This window comes from Schistocerca nitens, chromosome 1 (assembly GCF_023898315.1).
Source record: "Schistocerca nitens isolate TAMUIC-IGC-003100 chromosome 1, iqSchNite1.1, whole genome shotgun sequence".
NCBI lineage: Eukaryota > Metazoa > Arthropoda > Insecta > Orthoptera > Acrididae > Schistocerca > Schistocerca nitens.
Window position 1 is genome coordinate 438,087,862 of NC_064614.1, and position 21,654 is coordinate 438,109,515.

At 40.5% G+C, this 21,654-nt stretch overlaps 1 protein-coding gene across 1 annotated transcript in view; it reads left to right on the forward strand.

Moving 5' to 3' along the window:
* Nucleotides 1–9,424: 9,424 nt before the first annotated feature.
* LOC126253025 (peroxidase-like) overlaps nt 9,425–21,654 on the forward strand; it is an 87,374-nt gene continuing 75,144 nt past the window's right edge. Inside the window, exons 1-3 of the mRNA XM_049954129.1 lie at nt 9,425–9,452; nt 12,839–13,012; nt 18,433–18,626. Of these exons, the coding sequence (XP_049810086.1) occupies nt 9,425–9,452; nt 12,839–13,012; nt 18,433–18,626 (396 nt within the window). The remainder of the gene's footprint in view (nt 9,453–12,838; nt 13,013–18,432; nt 18,627–21,654) is intronic.

A 21,654-nucleotide genomic window follows, 5' to 3' on the forward strand; every position in this document is an offset into this window, starting at 1 on the left:
GTATATAGAGGGTCTATACAAGGGCGACGTACTTGAGGACAATATTCTGGAAATGGAAGAGAATGTAGATGAAGACGAAATGGGAGATACAATACTGCATGAAGAGTTTGACAGAGCACTGAAAGATCTGAGTCGAAACAAGGCCCCGGGAGTAGACAACATTCCATTAGAACTACTGACAGCCTTGGGAGAGCCAGTCCTGACAAAACTCTACCATCTGGTGAGCAAGATGTATGAGACAGGCGAAATACCCTCAGACTTTAAGAAGAATATAATAATTCCAATCCCAAAGAAAGCAGGTGTTGACAGATGCGAAAATTACCGAACTATCAGTTTAATAAGTCACGGCTTCAAAATACTAACGCAAATTCTTTACAGACGAATGGAAAAACAAGCAGAAGCCGATCTTGGGGAAGATCAGTTTGGATTCCGTAGAAATATTGGAACACGTGAGGCAATACTGACCTTACAAATTATCTTAGAAGAAAGATTAAGGAGAGGCAAACCTACGTTTCTAGCATTTGTAGACTTAGAGAAAGCTTTTGACAATGTTGACTGGAATACCCTCTTTCAAATTCTGAAGGTGGCAGGGGTAAAATACAGGGAGCGAAAGGCTATTTACAATTTGTACAGAAAGCAGATGGCAGTTATAAGAGTCGAGGGACATGAAAGAGAAGCAGTGGTTGGGAAGGGAGTGAGACAGGGTTGTAGCCTCTCCCCGATGTTATTCAATCTGTATATTGAGCAAGCAGTAAAGGAAACAAAAGAAAAATTCAGAGTAGGTATTAAAATCCATGGAGAAGAAATAAAAGCTTTGAGGTTTGCCGCAGTGTGCGATTTGCAGGGGGGTATGGGGGGGATTTCCCCCCCTCTGCATCAGACCATCCCCTCCTCTGGTTTTAGTTTATGCATCCCAACCTGGGATGTTTATTTTCCACGCACTGGAGTAAAACTTTACATATAATTTAAATTTGTGTGGCCGAACACTGAAAGTTTACTATTAATACTATTAATATGTTTGCTTATGAATTTTGACAAAGCATTTCAAAACATTTAGAACTAAATGACAAGATTACGCCACATTTCCGTAGCATGCCACAATGTTGCAAGACGTCACCCCAGCGTAAACGAGGCTTTAGAGCCAGGTCTGTATTGTATGGTGGATGTGATGTGTTGCGTACGAAACTAAAACCTGCAGTCAGATCCAAACGTCGTGGAAAACTGTGAAGAGGTGTCATCCTGCAGCAAGATAACGCTCGCCCACATTCTGCCAAACGGACAGCCGACACAATAAAGGAGTTGAGATTCGAGGTGCTGGAACATCCACCATACAGTCCAGACCTGGCTCCAAGCGATTTTCCCATGTTTGGACCCTTAACGGAAGCACTACAGGGAAGAAAATTTGAAAGTGATGAAGATGTCATTGATGCGGTGCAAAATTGGTTACAGATGCAACCGATAAACGTATTATCTGATGAAATAAAAAAACTCGTAAAACGTCGGGAAAGCTGCATTGAAGTCCAGGGAGGTTACGTAGAAAAATAACGCATGTTTCAGTTTTCTATCATCAGAATAAGTACAGCTTTTCACAAATGTGCCTTTACTTTTTGAATTTCCCACGTATACCTGTATGTAAATGATTTTGCAAATAAGCTTTACCTATAACGTACTTTTACAGATACAACAAGGGATGGCTTTTCTGATAGTGCATACACGTGAATAGTGAGTTTCGGCATTAAAATCTATTTATAAATAACTATTTAACCATGGATAACGCCACGGTCCAAGCTAGTAACATATATAATTATACTAACCCCCTAAGACATCCTCCCCACTGCTAAAACCACAAATCGCACACTGGTTTGCCGATGACATTTTAATTTTGTCAGCGACAGCAAAGGACTTGGAAGAGCAGTTGAATACGGAATGGACAGTGTAGTGAAAGGAGGATATAAGATGAACATCAACAAAAGCAAAACGAGGATAATGGAATGTAGTCGAATTAAGTCGGGTGCTACTGAGGTTCAAAAATGGTTCAAATGGCTCTGAGCACTATGGGACTCAACATCTTAGGTCATAAGTCCCCTAGAACTTAGAACTACTTAAACCTAACTAACCTAAGGACATCACACACACCCATGCCCGAGGCAGGATTCGAACCTGCGACCGTAGCAGTCCCGCGGTTCCGGACTGCAGCGCCAGAACCGCTAGACCACCGCGGCCGGCGTGCTACTGAGGGAATTAGGTTAGGAAATGAGACAAAGTAGTAAAGGAGTTTTGCTATTTGGGGAGCAAAATAACTGATGATGGTCGAAGTAGAAAGGATATAAAATGTAGACTGGCAATGGCAAGGAAAGCGTTTCTGAAGAAGAGAAATTTGTTAACATCGAGTATAGATTTAAGTGTCAGGAAGTCGTTTCTGAAAGTGTTTGTATGGAGTGTAGTCATGTATGGAAGTGAAACATGGACGATAAATACACTCCTGGAAATGGAAAAAAGAACACATTGACACCGGTGTGTCAGACCCACCATACTTGCTCCGGACACTGCGAGAGGGCTGTACAAGCAATGATCACACGCACGGTCTAGCGGACACACCAGGAACCGCGGTGTTGGCCGTCGAATGGCGCTAGCTGCGCAGCATTTGTGCACCGCCGCCGTCAGTGTCAGCCAGTTTGCCGTGGCATACGGAGCTCCATCGCAGTCTTTAACACTGGTAGCATGCCGCGACAGCGTGGACGTGAACCGTATGTGCAGTTGACGGACTTTGAGCGAGGGTGTATAGTGGGCATGCGGGAGGCCGGGTGGACGTACCGCCGAATTGCTCAACACGTGGGGCGTGAGGTCTCCACAGTACATCGATGTTGTCGCCAGTGGTCGGCAGAAGGTGCACGTGCCCGTCGACCTGGGACCGGACCGCATCGACGCACGGATGCACGCCAAGACCGTAGGATCCTACGCAGTGCCGTAGGGGACCGCACCGCCACTTCCCAGCAAATTAGGGACACTGTTGCTCCTGGGGTATCGGCGAGGACCATTCGCAACCGTCTCCATGAAGCTGGGCTACGGTCCCGCACACCGTTAGGCCGTCTTCCGCTCACGCCACAACATCGTGCAGCCCGCCTCCAGTGGTGTCGCGACAGGCGTGAATGGAGGGACGAATGGAGACGTGTTGTCTTCAGCGATGAGAGTCGCTTCTGCCTTGGTGCCAATGATGGTCGTATGCGTGTTTGGCGCCGTGCAGGTGAGCGCCACAATCAGGACTGCATACGACCGAGGCACACAGGGCCAACACCCGGCATCATGGTGTGGGGAGCGATCTCCTACACTGGCCGTACACCACTGGTGATCGTCGAGGGGACACTGAATAGTGCACGGTACATCCAAACCGTCATCGAACCCATCGTTCTACCATTCCTAGACCGGCAACGGAACTTGCTGTTCCAACAGGACAACGCACATCCGCATGTATCCCGTGCCACCCAACGTGCTCTAGAAGGTGTAAGTCAACTACCCTGGCCAGCAAGATCTCCGGATCTGTCCCCCATTGAGCATGTTTGGGACTGGATGAAGCATCGTCTCACGCGGTCTGCACGTCCAGCACGAACGCTGGTCCAACTGAGGCGCCAGGTGGAAATGGCATGGCAAGCCGTTCCACAGGACTACATCCAGCATCTCTACGATCGTCTCCATGGGAGAATAGCAGCCTGCATTGCTGCGAAAGGTGGATATACACTGTACTAGTGCCGACATTGTGCATGCTCTGTTGCCTGTGTCTATGTGCCTGTGGTTCTGTCAGTGTGATCATGTGATGTATCTGACCCCAGGAATGTGTCAATAAAGTTTCCCCTTCCTGGGACAATGAATTCACGGTGTTCTTATTTCAATTTCCAGGAGTGTAGTTTGGACAAGAAAAGAATAGAAGCTTTCGAAATGTGGTGCTACAGAAGAATGCTGAAGATGAGATGGGTAGATCACATAACTAATGAGGAGTTATTGAATAGAATTGGGGAGAAGAGGAGTTTGTGGCACAACTTGACTAGAAGAAGGGACCGGTTGGTAGGACATGTTCTGAGACATCAAGGGATCACAAATTTAGCATTGGAGGGCAGCATGGAGGGTAAAAATCGTAGAGGGAGACCAAGAGATGAATACACTAAGCAGATTCAGAAGAATGTAGGTTGCAGTAAGTGCTGGGAGATGAAGAAGCTAGCACAGGATAGAGTAGCATGGAGAGCTGCATCAAAGCAGTCTCAGGACTGAAGACAACAACAACAACAACAACAACCACCAGATTATCGAATATATTGTTTTTAAACTGCAAGTACTCGCAATCAAAATTATTTAATTATGTTTAGCGAATGTACATTATTGTGTAAGTAGTATTTAGCCATACCTCACCTCGCTTTTTTAGTAGTACATTACTGAGCTTATATTAGCTCAGAAATATATCCTAAAACTATTTTCTGTGCAATATTAACTAAATTGTCGGGTTGTAAAAATAATGTTGGGTGATAGAGTAAAAATCATAAGTTACAATTTCATTGACAAAAAATGCATTTAATATGATTGTAAGTAGGGTGTCGAGTTGTAGATGTCGGTAGGGGCGGCAAAAATCTGCGTAGCCTGCTGGATATTTGACCTGTCAGTAAACTCTGCATTTTTTTTTATTTGTGTGGTACACTATAGACTCACATTATATGTGGTTGAAATATCATTAATAGGCGCGCTTTCCGTGCTTGCAACGGTTTAGTAATGCTTACAACATTTGTTTGCAGCGAGGGAGATGACATTAAGAGGCTGCCACTTAAGGACAATGACGTATGCAGACGGCCTTCCTTCAAGTGCCCCAATATCACCAACGTCTATCGAACGCACGATGGAACGTGCAACAACGTCCGCCGGCCTGGTTGTGGACGTTCTAGCTCCGGATTCTTGCGTCTTCTTCCTGCCCACTACCATGACGGTTTGTACCTCTCTCCTTAAACAAGGTTCCGTCAAGTAATTGTCTGTGCCTGATGATTATTTTTCTCTACTAAAAAGAGACATTTAACGAAATTCTGGTAACTTGTATTGTTAATAATTTGATTTATTTTTAATTTCCTACTCACGAGAGTAGGTAAGCTGGGAAAGGGGGCATTGACTGCCGAATTGGCAATGTGGTGTTAATGTAATACATTTATACTAAGTAGACCAGGGCTTAACAACTGGCCGGTTTTGAGCGCGAGTACTCGCGTGTGCTCAGGCACGTGCTCGCGAGCAGCTGCAAGGTCGCGGAGTAGGGAGGGAGGGGAGGGAGGGGAAATGCGTGCACACGTTTGAATAGGGCCGCAGCGTGCCTATTGAATTCGCGCCGACTGTGTAACGTTTAAAGTACTACGATCAGCTCTTAACAGTCACTTCGCTGGTTAAGAATCATGTGAAGTCGCCGTTGTGTAACCCCAACCATGCTTTCGCAGTTCAATCCCCATTGCGACGAATTGTATCTGTTTACTGAAAAAGATGGTGTTGCAAAATGTTTACTATGTCACAAAATGCTGAATTCCTTTACGAAATTTAATTTGCAGCGACATTATATGTCGTATCACACGAAAGACTATGGACGTGGGAAAAGTGATTGACCAGATCGTGCACAGGAAGTTATTGAACTTAAAAGGAAGCTATCCGAAGAAGATCTGGACGACGAAGAAAAATCAACTGAGGCAGCTCTCAGAGTGGGTTACAAAATTGCTTTGCTTTTAGCAAAATCCCTGCGCCCCTTAACTGATGGCGATTTAATAAAGTTTGGAATGTAGGAGACGAGATGCTGGCAGAAGTAAAGCTGTGAGGACCGGGCGTGAGTCGTGCTTCGGTAGCTCAGATGGTAGAGCACTTGCCCACGGAAGGCAAAGGTCCCGAGTTCGAGTTTCGGTCGGGCACACAGTTTTAATCTGCCAGGAAGTTTCATATCAGCGCACACTCCGCTGCAGAGTGAAAATCTCATTCTCGAAACATCCCCCAGGCTGTGGCTAAGCCATGTCTCCGCAGTATCCTTTCTTTCAGAAGTGCTAGTTCTGCAAGGTCGCAGGAGAGCTTTGAATAGGTAATGAGGAGTCAGATTCTTAGAATGTGGAAGCTGTGATAGTGAAATAAACTCTAGTTCATAGAGGATAGCAACGGTCTGGCGACTGGCATGAGGCCATGCATTGCCGTGTCAGAGCAGAACCCCACAGCATAGTTTTCTGTGGTGAAGTTGGTGCAGTGAACTGCAGAGCCAATCACTGGTGAGGACTGTATTGGGAGAGAGCCAATCCACCAGCAGTATCCCTTTCTGACCCAGAACACAGTCGCCATTTGTTTCTGCATTTGTTTCCAGCCATGACTTCTTGGGATGACGCCTCCCAATGTGCAAGCCTGGCTGAATCATGGTTCTATAGGCAACTGCAAACATTTTTCTATGAAGCCATTGACCATCTTCTCTCTCCGAGACATAAATGTATTAACGGTTGTGGTGATTACTTTTGAAATAATAAACAGTTCACTTACTTTTTTCCATCTGTTTCATTTTTATTTGACTGTTCCTTATATGTATATAAAGGCAACAGGTTCTGAAAATATGTAATATAAGGGTGAGTGTACCCTAATCTTAAAGTTGACAATTTGAGAGATACTCCTTAATACAAAAAATGCCAAACTGTGTTCTACAATTAATTTATCAATGTACTGACTGTGTTTTAGGTTACTAGCTAGTTAGACACAAATTAGTTTTACAGATAGTGTTTCATTCAGTGTGTTATCATTAGTGCATAATTTGGGATAACGGAAGCGTCCGATTCCACCCCTCTGGTTTGACCAATGACGGCCACCAGTATGGCGGAAACGACCATTCACAACAACTCCCTACCGCTCCTACGATGTCATCACGTAAACATGACAACATACACAAAAATACATCTAAAAACCACCGAACAGATATTCCTCCAAAATATAATGAAACTAACGGGACAAATGGGGGAAATTGGCAGTTTTTGGCTGGGGACAAACTAAATATAAACACACGCCACTACATCAAACAACAAAAAACACTGAAATAACAAGACCCCACAACCTTCCCAAATTCCACTGCGCAAAAAAACACTTCCCTAAAGCCATATAAGTCAACAGCAAAGCAAAATACCAAATCACCAATACAAACAACCAAACAACTCACAAACACCCCATCAACCAGTTAACAAACAAAACAAAAACAGAAAAAACATCAACTCACCACTAAAAAGCTCCGGCACAGCCATCTAGGTCAGACATCACAATTACGCCCAGCCCCCCCACCCCCACACACACACACCAATACACACATGCAACAAACAAAAACATACAAACCAACAAAAAAAGAACACAACCAAAAAAAACTCGCACCCCGCCCACAAACCTAACCCAACCCCCTCTCCCCCCCCCCCCCAAAAAAAAAATAAAAGACCCATAAACCAAGAAAAACCAAAAACAAAAAAAATCACAATCAGATTCTACAACTCAACAACAACCGTAACAAAAAAATCCTCTACACAAAATAACCCCCCCCCCCCACATCCATCTACAAACTTCACCTACAACTAACCACCTCCCCGCCCCCCTCAAGCCGCAGCTACTACCCCCCACCCAACACCTAACTAACCCACAATCTTCGGCCTATACATCCTACTAACTGCCCTTAAAAAGACCCTAAAAATACAATAGCTCTCAGGGCCGCTCTTCCGCCAACAGTACTCTTCTAGATGATACTGAAGGTGAAGATGAAGAAGAGAACCTCTTCCCCCTCCCAATCACTGACATAACTGCCGCCCAAAACCCCTCTATAGTATTTGTACAGTCCTCCGTATCATAATTCTTAAACTCAACACTGTGGTTCAGTACTAAATGATTGTACCCCTGCTGACCCAACCCCCTATAAGAAGAAAACATGTCTGAAACTATAGTGGTACCCTCTTCAATAAAATCCTCAATCAATCCCACTAATTCCCTTTATGTCCGACCCTCCAAAACCCTAAATACACATTCTGAACCCCCCCCACCCCCCGATAACACAGCCCCCCACACCCATAAACCAATGAAAGACTTACCCCTCCCATACTTTCTCTTCCCAAGCTGTGACTCATCAATCTTCACACAACACCAGGCCTACCCAACCTACCTCTGTACTTAATATATTCAGAACACATCTCACGACAGTAAGAATACCAACCAAGCACCGTTCTCTCACTCACACCCACCTCATGTGCAGAGAAACTGTGAGAGGATTTATAACAAAAATGATAGTCATTAACACAATTTCTCGCATGGCCAACCTAGACTTCTCGAATCAGGAACCTCACCTAATGGAGCACCACAATTTATCCTTACGACATCTCCACATATAGCTGTCCCGGGTCCTAGACGCTGGAACTTAAGTAAGCTTCATTTCTTCATGACACACTGAACACTTCACAACTTCAGCCAACAGGCCAAATAGCTGAAGACATTTTATTAGAGACAACACACTGTCCCCCATCATCACCGACAACCGAAAACTGTTGACCTTGTCAGTCATATCCATACCTACCAAAGACATAAACAAAGCAATTTACCAAAATTCACACACAACGAGCAGAAAAAAACTACAATAACGAAACCAAAATCGTTAACTCACTGAAAAATATTGCGCTGAGAGCACAGTCACCACCGATATCACACACGTGCAATGCTACCATGCAAATGAAGCCCATACGCCATATAACACGCTACCCATAAATAACACCACCAGAGAGAACCATCAACCACAATACGCTACCTATAAACACGCCACACATGCAAACTACGACTACCTAACACACAACACATAAACACACCACCAGAGAGCACCACCAATCACATCAAAACGACATCTACAAAGACGCCACTCTCACAAACTAAACTGCGTGACGTCACACACCACAACAGCCTTACATCATGGGTCAAAACCGACGGCTGGAATTGGACGCTTCCATTGACCCCAGCATATTGTTTTCTATGCCATTCCATGATATGACTCTTTCAGGGATTAATAATTAACTGTTTGCTTGCAATTGGTTGTAGGCATCTTTGACTGTGTCTGATATGGTCCAAATGGGTTCTTGGTTAGTATGCTTATGTCATCAGCAATACTTGAAATTAATGTAAACTAACTGAAATTTCTATTGTATAGCTCAGGAGTAAAATAAAAGTAGGGCTCCATATTTTACCAGAATGCTAACATTTCGCAACACCGGCTGTCATTTGAGTAGTAAAACATTCATTTATTTTGCTTCCGTTACTGCACAGTTTTGACTGTGAAACCAGTTTCAAATATGTGTGTACATACAGCCTATCAGAATGTTTATGCTTGAGTAACAGTTGAAGAGCTAAGAAAACCAATACATATAAATGTATAAATATGGGGACTGGCCACAACAGACGGTATGGTAATAAGTGTGCCTATAACAGTAGTCATCAAATGTAAAACTTAGCTCTGGTTGGACATACACCTACTGGAAAATATAAAATGATACCTTATGGCCAACTGATGAATTTTACTTATGAAAATATTTCAAAATTGCATCACAGCAAGAACTGTCCTGTAATCAAAACAGAGTAAATCTAATAATACCCCTTGTGATAAAATATTATCAAACATATAGTTTTTGGTGATTGTGCACCTTGTTGCAATCAAAACCATTCATATTGTATGTTTCCTCATTCTGAGTTTTGCATTATTTCTCTAGTCCAGTTAGTTGATTTGGCTCACTGCTTTCTGCTGTGGAGATTTCTGTAGGCAGTTAGTTGATTTGGCACACTGCTTTCTGCTGTGGAGAATCATGCAATTCATGCAAGAGGGATATCTAAAAATTTTTGTTTCCCATGTAGAACAATCAAAGTACCTGATGGGGTCATAGTGTAAACAATTAGGATAGTTTCAAATGATGGAAAAGCCTAGATGGATGAATAATGTTAGGAAAAAGATAGTTGCTGCTCACCATATAAAGAAGATGCTGAAACACAAATAGGCACAACAAAAAGGCTTTCAGAAAGTGAGCTTTCAGCCAACAAGACCTTTGTCGAAAATCGACAACATACGCATGATCTGGCTTCAGCTGCCAGAGACTGTGGACATGGATGTGAGTGTGTGTGTGTGTGTGTGTGTGTGTGTGTGTGTTTTGTCTACTTTCTACAAAGACCTTGTTGTCTGAAATTTCTCTTTCCAATAGTCTTTTTGTTGTGACTATCTGTGACAGCATCTCCACTATATGGTGAGTAGCAGGATAGTTTTGTTATCTGGCTATGCCAGGAATTCTTTTTGAATTCACAGAAGGCAAATCAGAGGCAATTAATAATTTATGTTGTGAAAAATTAGTCAGAATTTGTATTGTAGGCCACTTCCTCAAAACATTTTAAAAAATTATGGAAAGAGGGAAAGATGACTATTATTCAAGGTGATTTGCTTTTACCTTTTTTAATTGACGGGTGCCAGAGATACATACTGCTTGTTTAAGTCTGCCATGAAAAATTCCTTACACCATTATCTGATTACAGTGATAGTTCAAAATCCCACACAAATTTTAATGCTCTTCTTCATTGTATTGGGATTACAAGAAGAATTTCAGCTTTTTAGATTTATAATGATATTCGTTATGTCTCTGCTGTACACTGTTTTTGTGTGACCTTAACCTATCTGCTCACATGTTTTATTTTCAACATTTTCAGTAACCATATACCACACTGTTTTACATGTAATTGGCCGAAGGTATTCTGCTACAACAATAAAAAAGAGGTTGACAGTGAAAGTCTGGCATTATTTGAATAGCACTATGAAGTATGAATCCCAATGGGAATTTTACTGTGGATGTAAAGAGCTTTAGGTGTTTTCAGTCAAAACTATTAAACAGAAAATCATTTTTAAAGTGTTCACAAACAATCAGTCTTTAGTTATGTGTGCATAATCTCATTAACACTCTCTCCAATCACTTATGGAAACTAAATACACTGTACTTCTTGCTGTTAGACTGCAAACTGTCAGTAGTACATGTTTGTGTGTTTCCTGATCTACTGCTATGGTACAGCATTTAAATGGGTGTTCAACACAATATTCGCCAACTTCTTTTTTTAAATTCATGTTTAGTTCTTCCCCTTTTCTTTTGCAAGATCTGCAGTAATACGGTGTATCCATACTGATGTAGTGTTCAGTTTTACTGATGTCAAAGAGTTTGTCTGATCCAGGCATGTGTCAATCTGCATCTTGCTTTGCAAGATAGTGATAAAGTCTGACATTATTTGAATTCTCCCTCAGTATTTAATATGACAATAGTCCCAAAAAGGAAACCCTTCCCTGATGTTCCACAATTATTATTTACTTAATCACTAACCAGTTGTTGACTTTTTATGCCATCACATAATTGCATAAATAATAGTTGAAGAAACTTGCAAAGTGTTCCCTTTTTGATTTCATTTCTCCTTAGCTGTTACATGCCCCAAAAAAATTGCCGTCTATTGATTCTGTTGTTCCAGTAAATCCTATAGTTTCATGTGTTTTGTTCACATCATCCCTTTAATTTTCAATACTTAATTTAGTTTTTATAACTACAAATGATTAATTAAAGAAGTATGCTATATATTGAGGATCTGCACTCATGACTATAATTTTTCCAAGGTTGATATGTTCTGTCCACTTTGTTTATCCCCTCTGTCTTCAATCATGAGAAAATGTAAATATTCTTTGATTTATCTGTTACTCTTCTTGTAAAGCTAAAGTGAATTTGATTATATTACCAGCAAGTAACTGATACACTATCTCAAAATATTTATGCAAGCAGTCACAAACAGTTTTCTAAACTCTTAATGGATGCCTATCTAAAATGAAGTAAATAAGGAAATTTTTTCATATAATTTGATGATCAGCAGCTGTATAAAATATCATTCCAAAGTATTCACTGAATGTGCATCTTGTGACAGCAACTAATCTGGGTACAGGTATATTACCCATCTGCGACACATATATTACCATTCTGCCTTGAACCTGAGTTTCCCGCTTATTGCGAGTGGTTGCTTTAACCATTTTGGCTATCCATGCACACTCCCCAGCCTGATCTAAACCTCCATATGTTTGTGTCCACTTCCTTATATTGTAGTTGCATGTACATCTCCCTTTAAGTCTCAACATTACTTGATACCTGTTGAGGGAGAACAACACTACCACAAGGAATTGAGACCATTTTTATCATTGTATGCCCTGTCTCAGCTTAAGATACTTACGTATAATTTGATGATCAGCACCTGTATGAAATATTATTCCAAATTATTCATGTGAGTTTCATAACATCGGCTACAATGTGTGTGTTTTTTGAGTGGGAATCAAGTAATGTTGTGAGCTTAAAGGAAGGCATATGTTAAGCTACAATAAGAGGAAAGTGGACAGTGAAATGGAGGTTGGGATCAGGCTGAGGGACTGGCATGGATAGCAGAAATGGTTAAGATGACTGCTCACAATAAATGGGAAATCCAGATTTGAGTCATGGTCCATGCAAATTTTCATATGTCAGTTGATAATACATCTGTATCCACTGCAGTTGATAACACTACATTCACATTCAAAATAATGACATAATTTTCTTGACAACATATTTGATGTGAAAGATTTTTGAATTAGTGACACACTGCCATTTAATAATCATCTCTTACATAATATTTGGAATCATCGGATGAGATTTTGACAAGGGAAGAAGAAAGTGTATTGAATAATGCTTATTTCAAATAAAATCAAAAGACATAATGACATCTTTGCCATAATTAATGCTCATTGTGAATACATTTTCAGGTGTCTATGAAATTCGACGATCAGTAACTGGACATGCTCTGCCTAGTGCCAGGGAAGTTCAACTGAAAGTTTTCGGAGAGAAACGAATTTCTTCTGATGATTTTAACCAGTTCTTCATGCAGTGGGGGCAGTTTGTCGCACATGATTTGGGTCTTTCCCCCACAAAACAAACAAGTAAGAAATATAGTCTGTAAGTCACTCGTAAGTCAGAAATTAATGAGCAATGAATGATGCAGTGCCATTGATATGAAAAAGTAATATTAAACTGAGATTAAATTATGGTACCTTTCTTTCAATTAAAAGAAACAGTCTACATGGACATACAGAAAGACAGCAATGAGCAGGTTAATATGTTGTAGACTAAACTAAAGAAATACACTTCCTGAGTTCTAATGTACCATCACGTATCAATTAATTACAAATCAGGTAAGTAACAAATAATTAACACACAAAGATAATGCAGAAACATTAACACACTATTAATCAGTTGTATTTTTCTCGGCATATCAAGGATGGGATATGTTTTCTCATATTATCTGCTCCATGTAAGTCAGAAGAATATTAATAATTAGACATGGCACTTATACTTATATAATACGGAACAATGTTTAGTACTTCTGGTTGGTTGTATTATATTCCAAACTATACATGAAGCCCATTGCCAGTAAGTTTATTAGACACAGTTGCAAACTTGTAAGATTGAGCAGTCAGAGTATATGAGCATCCCAGAGTGTGTGTTATTCAGAATATTGTGTGATTTTAGGTTTTCCTGGTGTAGGAAAATTTTGAATATTTCTCAGTTATTCACTTGCATGATGTTGTTAAGAAGGCATGATATTTTGACAAGCCAATTTCTTGCCATCTTCAGACAATCCCAATGATTGATTGTCTTCTCCAGTTTCCTGCCTTTATAGCCACCTGCCTTTCCCCTGCCACCTGTAGCCTCCAGTTGGCTGGCGCTGGACAAGGATCTGGCACAGTGGCGCAGAAAGTGTGACACCATCAATACAGGCACAGTGGACAAAGGAGAGAAACAGATTCACTATTGGCACTGTAAAAGGGATTACAATGGTGAAATTTAATTTTAGAAATTTGGGTTGCAAGAACTTTTTTTAAATATTTGAGCCAAGAAAACGAACTTTTGAAAAAGATACAGTCAAATGAAAAATATGAGTTCTAAAGTGTTGCAGATGTGTGAGACGTGTGTAATATTTTTATTTTTGTCTCTTATGTAGTAAATTTAAGAAATAGGAAGTACCCTCTTTTTTCATTCTAAAATATGGAAAATGTTCTTTTTTTGGCATTCCAAAATCTGGTTACCCTAACCAAGGCTCAGACACTCTGCAGTTAGTTCTTGATGTGGATTTCTGCCAGTGTGGTGACGAATTGTCCTCGTCCTCTTCAATTTGATGGGAACAGTTTTCCACATAGATTCATTTTGTGCATAAAGCATGCTGAGGCCTTGCTTAATTGAAAGCTACTGTCCTTATTTATTAGTTTGTGTTATAGTTGGATGTCTAAAGTCTCTTTCAGAATATTGTTCCAGAAGGTGTTGGACTGTAGCAACAACCTGGTGCCATAATAATTTATGAGCTGTCTGTGGGAGATGCACTGCTCTGCCCCAGTTGACTTTTAGGCAGTTCACTGTCTGCATGGTATTTTAAGCTCAATGCATTTCTCCTGTACAACCTGAATAGTCTTGCTTATGTACATTCTCCTGCACTGGCAAGGGATGTGGTAGACTCCCAGTTTCCATAGTCTTAGGTCATTCTGGAGTGATCCCAAAAAGACTTCTTCTTTGGTGGGCAGAAAATGCACTTGATGTTATGTTTGAAGAGTATTCTCTGATTTTTGCTGGTGTGTTCCTGACATATGGGATTAGGACCATCACATCAGGTTTCTCTTTGTCCCCAGCAGGCTGTGATCTTGGCTTCTTTGGTCTTAAGGCACTGTTGGTTACTGTAGCAATTCGTATGGGAGCAACTTGGCTGCTAGACTATCATGATCTGTAATTTTACATAGCCTGTGCTCTAGCAAATTTAGGTCACCTGCTCATTGTGAAGGAGCAGGACAGCTGGAGGCATGTAAATGAAACCTGTATGTGTCAATTTACAGTAGATGTTATCTCCTTGTGTCCTAGTGTGCCATCTGGTCTTCACTTGAGGAGCATATTCAGAAATGGAAGGTGATTATTTTCTTCTGTCTTCATCACAAGTGCAGGAAGTTCAGATGTTGCAGGAAGTCTTGTAGATGATGTCTTTGTGGCCAGATTAGAAGCGTATCATCTACATATAAAAAAAAGCATGAGGGCTTGTAGACTACCGACTCCAAGGCTTCTTTCAAATGCCTCCATAAACACATTGGCCACCACTGGTGATAGCAGGCAGCCCATCACTACTCCATGTCTATGTCCCTAGTAATGTCAATTGAATAGAAAGTAGCTAGATATAAGCATGACTTAGTGCTAGCCCAAACTTTTCTCCTATGAGGCTTAGGGACTTTCTTGTAGTTACCCTTGTAAATAGGGATACCACATGGGAACTCACCACAAGACCTTCGTGGTCCAGTCAGAAGTTCTAAAGCTGCTGGTGAAATATATTGCATTGCCTATGTGTTGCTGACATTCAGCCACAAAGGGATTGAGCATCACTGTCAGGTGTTTTGCTAATTCCAATATTGGTGCACCAGATTGCTAAAAATTGAGCGGATTACCATTTCTTCTTTGTGGACTTTAGGCAGTCTGTAAAGTGTAGGTGGTGCAGCCACTCATGGATGTAATCTCTTCACCATCTTCTTTTCTCGGAAAATGTGTTGGAGAAGCTCAGTAGTCTTCCTCTTCACTCAGTTGGTAGGATCATCTTCAGTTCTCCTGGAGGCACTGTCCTCTAATAGCTCATACATTGGACACTACATCAAGCCACAATGACATCTTCTCAAAACAATGTGCCAGGTCTCTGCCTAGAAATGGAACACAGGATGAAAGTCTTGTTTGCATTAGTCAAGAATAACCTAGGATTCTGGAAACTATGAGTCTTCTATACCCCTAACCAGTGCAGGAAAATCTGTGTAGGCCAAACTGTCCATGCAGTACAGGAGAGATGACATGAGCATAAAAGGCACACAGACAACTAACAGCCAAAAAAGTCTGCTGTGGCATAGCACTGCATCTCCCACAGACATGTCGTGAATTGCAGTGGCATCAAGTTGTTGTAACAGGCCTTCATCTTCCGAGATTGAATTCTAAAAGAGGCCACAGAGATTTGGCTACACAATGAACCAATAAATAAAGGCAGTGGCTTTCAGTTTAGCAATGCTTGAGACTCAGCCTGAGAATGTTCAAAGCATAGCAGCAATCTGTGTGGAAATCTGATCCCTTCATTGAAGAGGATCAGGAAGCTTTGTCACCGTCCCAACAGAGACTCACATCTGGTGATCTGGTAGTGTCCTGCTTGACATAGTCATGTCACTTAAATATCTGGGAAAAATGTGCCTAGTTATATGAAATGGAATGAGCATGTGAGGATTGTGGTACTGAAGGTGTATAGTCGACTTTAGTTTACTGGGAGAATTTTGGGAAAGTCTGGTTCATCTGCAAAGAAGACCACATATAGGATGCTAGTGTGACTTATTCTTGAGTACTGCTCAAGTGTTTGGGATCAGCACCAGTTCGAATGAAAGGAAGACATCAAAGCAATTCAGAGATGGATTGCTAGATTTGTTACCAGTAGGTTTGAACATCATGCAAGTGTTACGGAAATGCTTTGGGAACTCAAATGCGAATCTCTGGAGGGAAGGAAATGTTCTTTTTGAAGAACACTACTGAGAAAAGTTAAAGAACCAGCATTTGAAGCTGACTGCTGAACGATCCTACTGCTGCCAACATACATTTTGTGTAAGGATCACAAAGATAAGATACAAGAAATTAGGGCTCATATGGAGGCATATAGATAGTTGTTTTTCCCTCACTCTATATGCAAGTGAAACAGGAAGGAAACAACTAGTAGTGATATAGAGTACTCTCTACCATGCACCATATAGTGGTTTGTGAAGTGTGTGTGTCGATGTAGATGACTGAGGACATTGGATTTAGCCCCACCATTGCACTTCCTGCATCAGTGCACCAGGTTCTGTTTCTGGAGCTGGCTGGCTGGAGGCTGTGGATGAGGGTGTGGGATATAAAAGCAGCAGCCAGCACAAGTCAATCAGTCATCAATAATGCTTGAAGAAGTTTAGAAATCATCTTGCTGGCTGAATTTCCAAGAAAAGTTAAAGATAATTCAAAATATTGGATTTCTATATGCACCAAACCTCCACTAGGCTTCATGCAGCACTTTTGATAATTATTAGTAGTTAATGAGAATATTTTATAAAATAATAATAAATACAGTAAAATGTTTATGATATCTCACCAGATGTTAAAGAGGCTCAGGTGTCATTGTGGTTTTCGAGACTGTTTCATAAACACACTCATAAAGAAAAGAAAATGATCCCAAGCAACAACTGTCATAGTATGTATGAACAATGGAACATTTTGTGAGTATTTTCTTTGTTAATTTATTTATGAGTTTATTTCATATAATTTAAGAAACCTATTGTTATCCTGTGAAGGAACATTTCAAATCTCTATTTTGCTGATTTTTTCCCCCACTGATTATTATTTTATTAGGTTACAGTTTTCTATGGCTTGATTTCTTAGTGGAGACTACTCCCTTGTTTCTCTTTTTACTCCTTCCTTGCGTCAGTCCTCTCAGTCTTGTACATATATTATTTTTAAGTTATGATAAACTTTACTGAAAGCAGATGTGACCATTGTCATTTGTTTTAGATTTACTTCGGGTGAACTTTTACATATGGTTTCCTGCATTTAAATGTGTCTCAGTATGTACATGTAATGTGTGCAGTCTGGCTGCTGCCTTTTGTCTGTTTGTTGCCCAGTAACTACTGTCCAGTTAATCTGGAGTAGTATTTTCAGAATTTCTTTGTGATCAGTCAAGTTTAAAAGTATCACAGATAGTACTTGGGTATCATGAGACTAATTGTAAGATAGTACGGTTGCCAGCAAATGGAGGGAATGAGAGCTGGCAAGAACTCATAACATAAGAGCTGAAGACAATTGTTCTGAATTCATGCATAATTTACTGACAATATAGTCATCTTAAGTTGATAGTACATTTCTTCCACCTTGATACACTCTATTGTTATTTAATACGCAAAACTGAGGTTCTGGTCTGAAAAAATAGAAAGTAAATAAATAATATTTCTTACTTTAAAAAGGATATTCTGCAAATATATGTAAGATTTGAGTTAATAACCACAACATAGCTTCAAAGCTTGTTTTTAAATGTGAGATATGATGAATTTTATGATTCCTTTGAATTTTTCATTTATAAGTAATGTTTGCACTCCTTGCAAAAAAACATCATCAATCACTTATCACTATCTCTGTTGAAATTTAAGAATTATTTGTAAGTTTTATTTTCTTGCTATTCGTTTTTCCTCAAGACAAAAATTAAATATTGTAGTTCTATGACCCTAATGTATTCAAGATGGGAACATTGTACCAAAATTGTTCATCATTTCATTTGTTATTCCAGCTTCTGGACCTTTCCAATGTTGTGAGAGTGATGGCTCAGCAGTTCTACCAGCATCAAAACTTTCTGATGCATGTTATCCAATTCCTGTGTCTCCTCATGATCCTGTCTATAGCAAATATGGTGTGTGCTGTATGGAGTTTGTGCGTGCAATGACAGTTGTCCCTGATGACTGTGTGCTTCAGCCAGCAATCCCGGTAATTCTTACATCAGTATTTTCCCCAAAAATCTAGATATTATTTAAAGTAATGTAAATATATCTAAAAACAAAGATGATGTAACTTACCAAATGAAAGTGTTGGTATGTCGATAGACACACAAACAAACACACAAAATTCAAGCTTTCGCAACCAACGGTTGCTTCATCAGGAAAGAGGGAAGGAGAGGGAAAGAAGAAAGGATGTGGGTTTTAAGGGAGAGGGTAAGGAGTCATTCCAATCCTGGGAGCGGAAAGACTTACCTTAGGGGGAAAAAAGGACAGGTATACACTCGCACACACACACACACACACACACACACACACACACACACACACACACACACACACACACAACACACACACACACACACACACACATATCCATCCGCACATATACAGACACAAGCAGACATATGTAAAGGCAAAGAGTTTGGGCAGAGATGTCAATCGAGGCAGAAGTACAGAGGCAAAGATGTTGTTGAATGACAGGTGAGGTATGAGCGGCAGCAACTTGAAATTAGCGGAGGTTCAGGCCTCAGCCTCCGCTAATTTCAAGTTGCTGCTGCTCATACCTCACCTGTCATTCAACAACATCTTTGCCTCTGTACTTCTGCCTCAACTGACATCTCTGCCCAAACTCTTTGCCTTTACATATGTCTGCTTGTGTCTGTATACGTGCGGATGGATATGTGTGTGCGTGTGTACGAGTGTATACCTGTCCTTTTTTTCCCCTAAGGTAAGTCTTTCCGCTCCCAGGATTGGAAGAACTCCTTACCCTCTCCCTTAAGACCCACATCCTTTCTTCTTTCCCTCTCCTTCCCTCCTTCCTGATGAAGCAACCGTTGGTTGCGAAAGCTTGAATTTTGTGTGTGTGTTTGTGTTTGTTTGTGTGTCTATCGACATACCAATGCTTTCGTTTGGTAAGTTACATCATCTTTGTTTTTAGATATATTTTTCCCATGTGGAATGTTTCCCTCTATTATATTCATATCATTAAAGTAATGTAAGTTACAAAAGCAGATTAGTGGCAAAAAATACTTTAATATTGAAACTTTCATGTAGTAAGCCACCGACACTGTGTCACAACGTGTGAAGTACAGGGCAAGATGGCACCACTTTTGAAGTGTTAGTAATTAGGTTGTATAAATGTAACTAGTCCTTCCCAGGAATCTATCAAGATCTTTGAAAACTTCACCATTTATTGTAAGGCAAGGTATGTAATATTAAGTCCGAAGCAACCAAAAGAACCTCCATGAATGTACTTTATTAACAAGTCAAATTTTCGGACGACACCTTAGTATTAGAAACAGATATGCAAACTGAACGTTTTCATCTCTATAAATATCAGCTTTTAAATTATTGCTGCTTATTTACAGTAAATTAAGTGCAGAAAGAACAGTACAAATAGTAACTTTTAGTAAAACATCTGGTGAAATTTTGATTGTTCTAAGGAGTACATAAGCTTAAAATTTGATGCAAAGCCTGTGGAAATGAACTGCCATAGTGGTAACAGAATGCTAAACATAAATTACACAGGGAAAGATAACAATGAAAACAATCAATTGTTGATAAAATTATATAATTGTATATCTAAAAACAAAGATGATGTGACTTACCAAACAAAAGCGCTGGCACGTCGATAGACACACAAACAAACACAAACATACACACAAAATTCTAGCTTTTGTGACCCACGGTTGCTTCGTCAGGAAAGAGGGAAGGAGAGGGAAAGACGAAAGGATGTGGGTTTTAAGGGAGAGGGTAAGGAGTCATTCCAATCCCGGGAGCGGAAAGACTTACCTTAGGGGGAAAAAAGGACAGGTATACACTCGCACACACACACATATGGGGATATGTGTGTGTGTGTGCGAGTGTATACCCGTCCTTTTTTCCCCCTAAGGTAAGTCTTTCTGCTCCCGGGATTGGAATGACTCCTTACCTTCTCCCTTAAAACCCACATCCTTTCGTCTTTCCCTCTCCTTCCCTCTTTCCTGATGAGGCAACAGTTTGTTGCGAAAGCTTGAATTTTGTGTGTATGTGTGTGTGTCTATCGACGTGCCAGCGCTTTCGTTTGGTAAGTCACATCATCTTTGTTTTTAGATATATTTTTTCCCACGTGGAATGTTTCCTTCTATTATATTCAAATTATATAATTGGATAGATAAAAAATCTACTCACCAAGCAGCAGCAGAACGCACACATAAAAAAGACTGTTGTGACTGGCAAGCTTTTGGGGTCAGTGGCTCCTTCTTCAGACAGAAGTGTTCAAGTGGAAAAAGAAGGGTGAAGGAAAAGGACTGGAGAGATCAATGAAAAAGGGTAGATTTTGGGAAAGACACCCAAAACTGCGGGTCAGTGGAGAGTTACCATACAGGATGAGTAGGAAAGACTGGTGCAGTCCTCAACAATCAGTCTTTCCTTCTCATCCTGTATGGTAAGTCTGCCCTGACCTGCATTTCTGGGTGACTTTCCCCTTTTCCTATAACCCTCCAGTCCTCTTCTTTCACCCTTCTTCCTTCCCCTTCAACCCTTCTGCCTGAAGAAGGAGCCACTGGCTCCAAAAGCTTGCCAATCACAGTAGTCTTTTTTGTGTGTGTTCTGCTGGTGCTTGGTAAGTAGATGTTTTCTCTGTCCAATTAAACAGGAAAAGATAAGTAGCATATAACACTAAATACTTACTCTTAAATGAAATTGTGTTCAAATGGTGAATTTAAGAACAACAAAATAGTGGAAAATGATATTAAATCACTGTAGCACAAAGAAATAGTTTCAATATCAAGAAAAGAACTTCTTCGGTAGACATGGGTAAAACTATTATTGATAGACTATGCTTAGCAAGTGAAATGTGTAAGGCTTTATGGGCCCACTTTTCCATTATATCATTATGAGGGATAATAAGTATGCAGTTATCACATGAATGGAGAACTTAAAGTAGGATCTTGTGGTGACATCAATCAGACGATGCACCACAACACATTCATAATGTTCTCTTTGGAGTTAAAAGGATTATCTTTGGTACTGTCGGC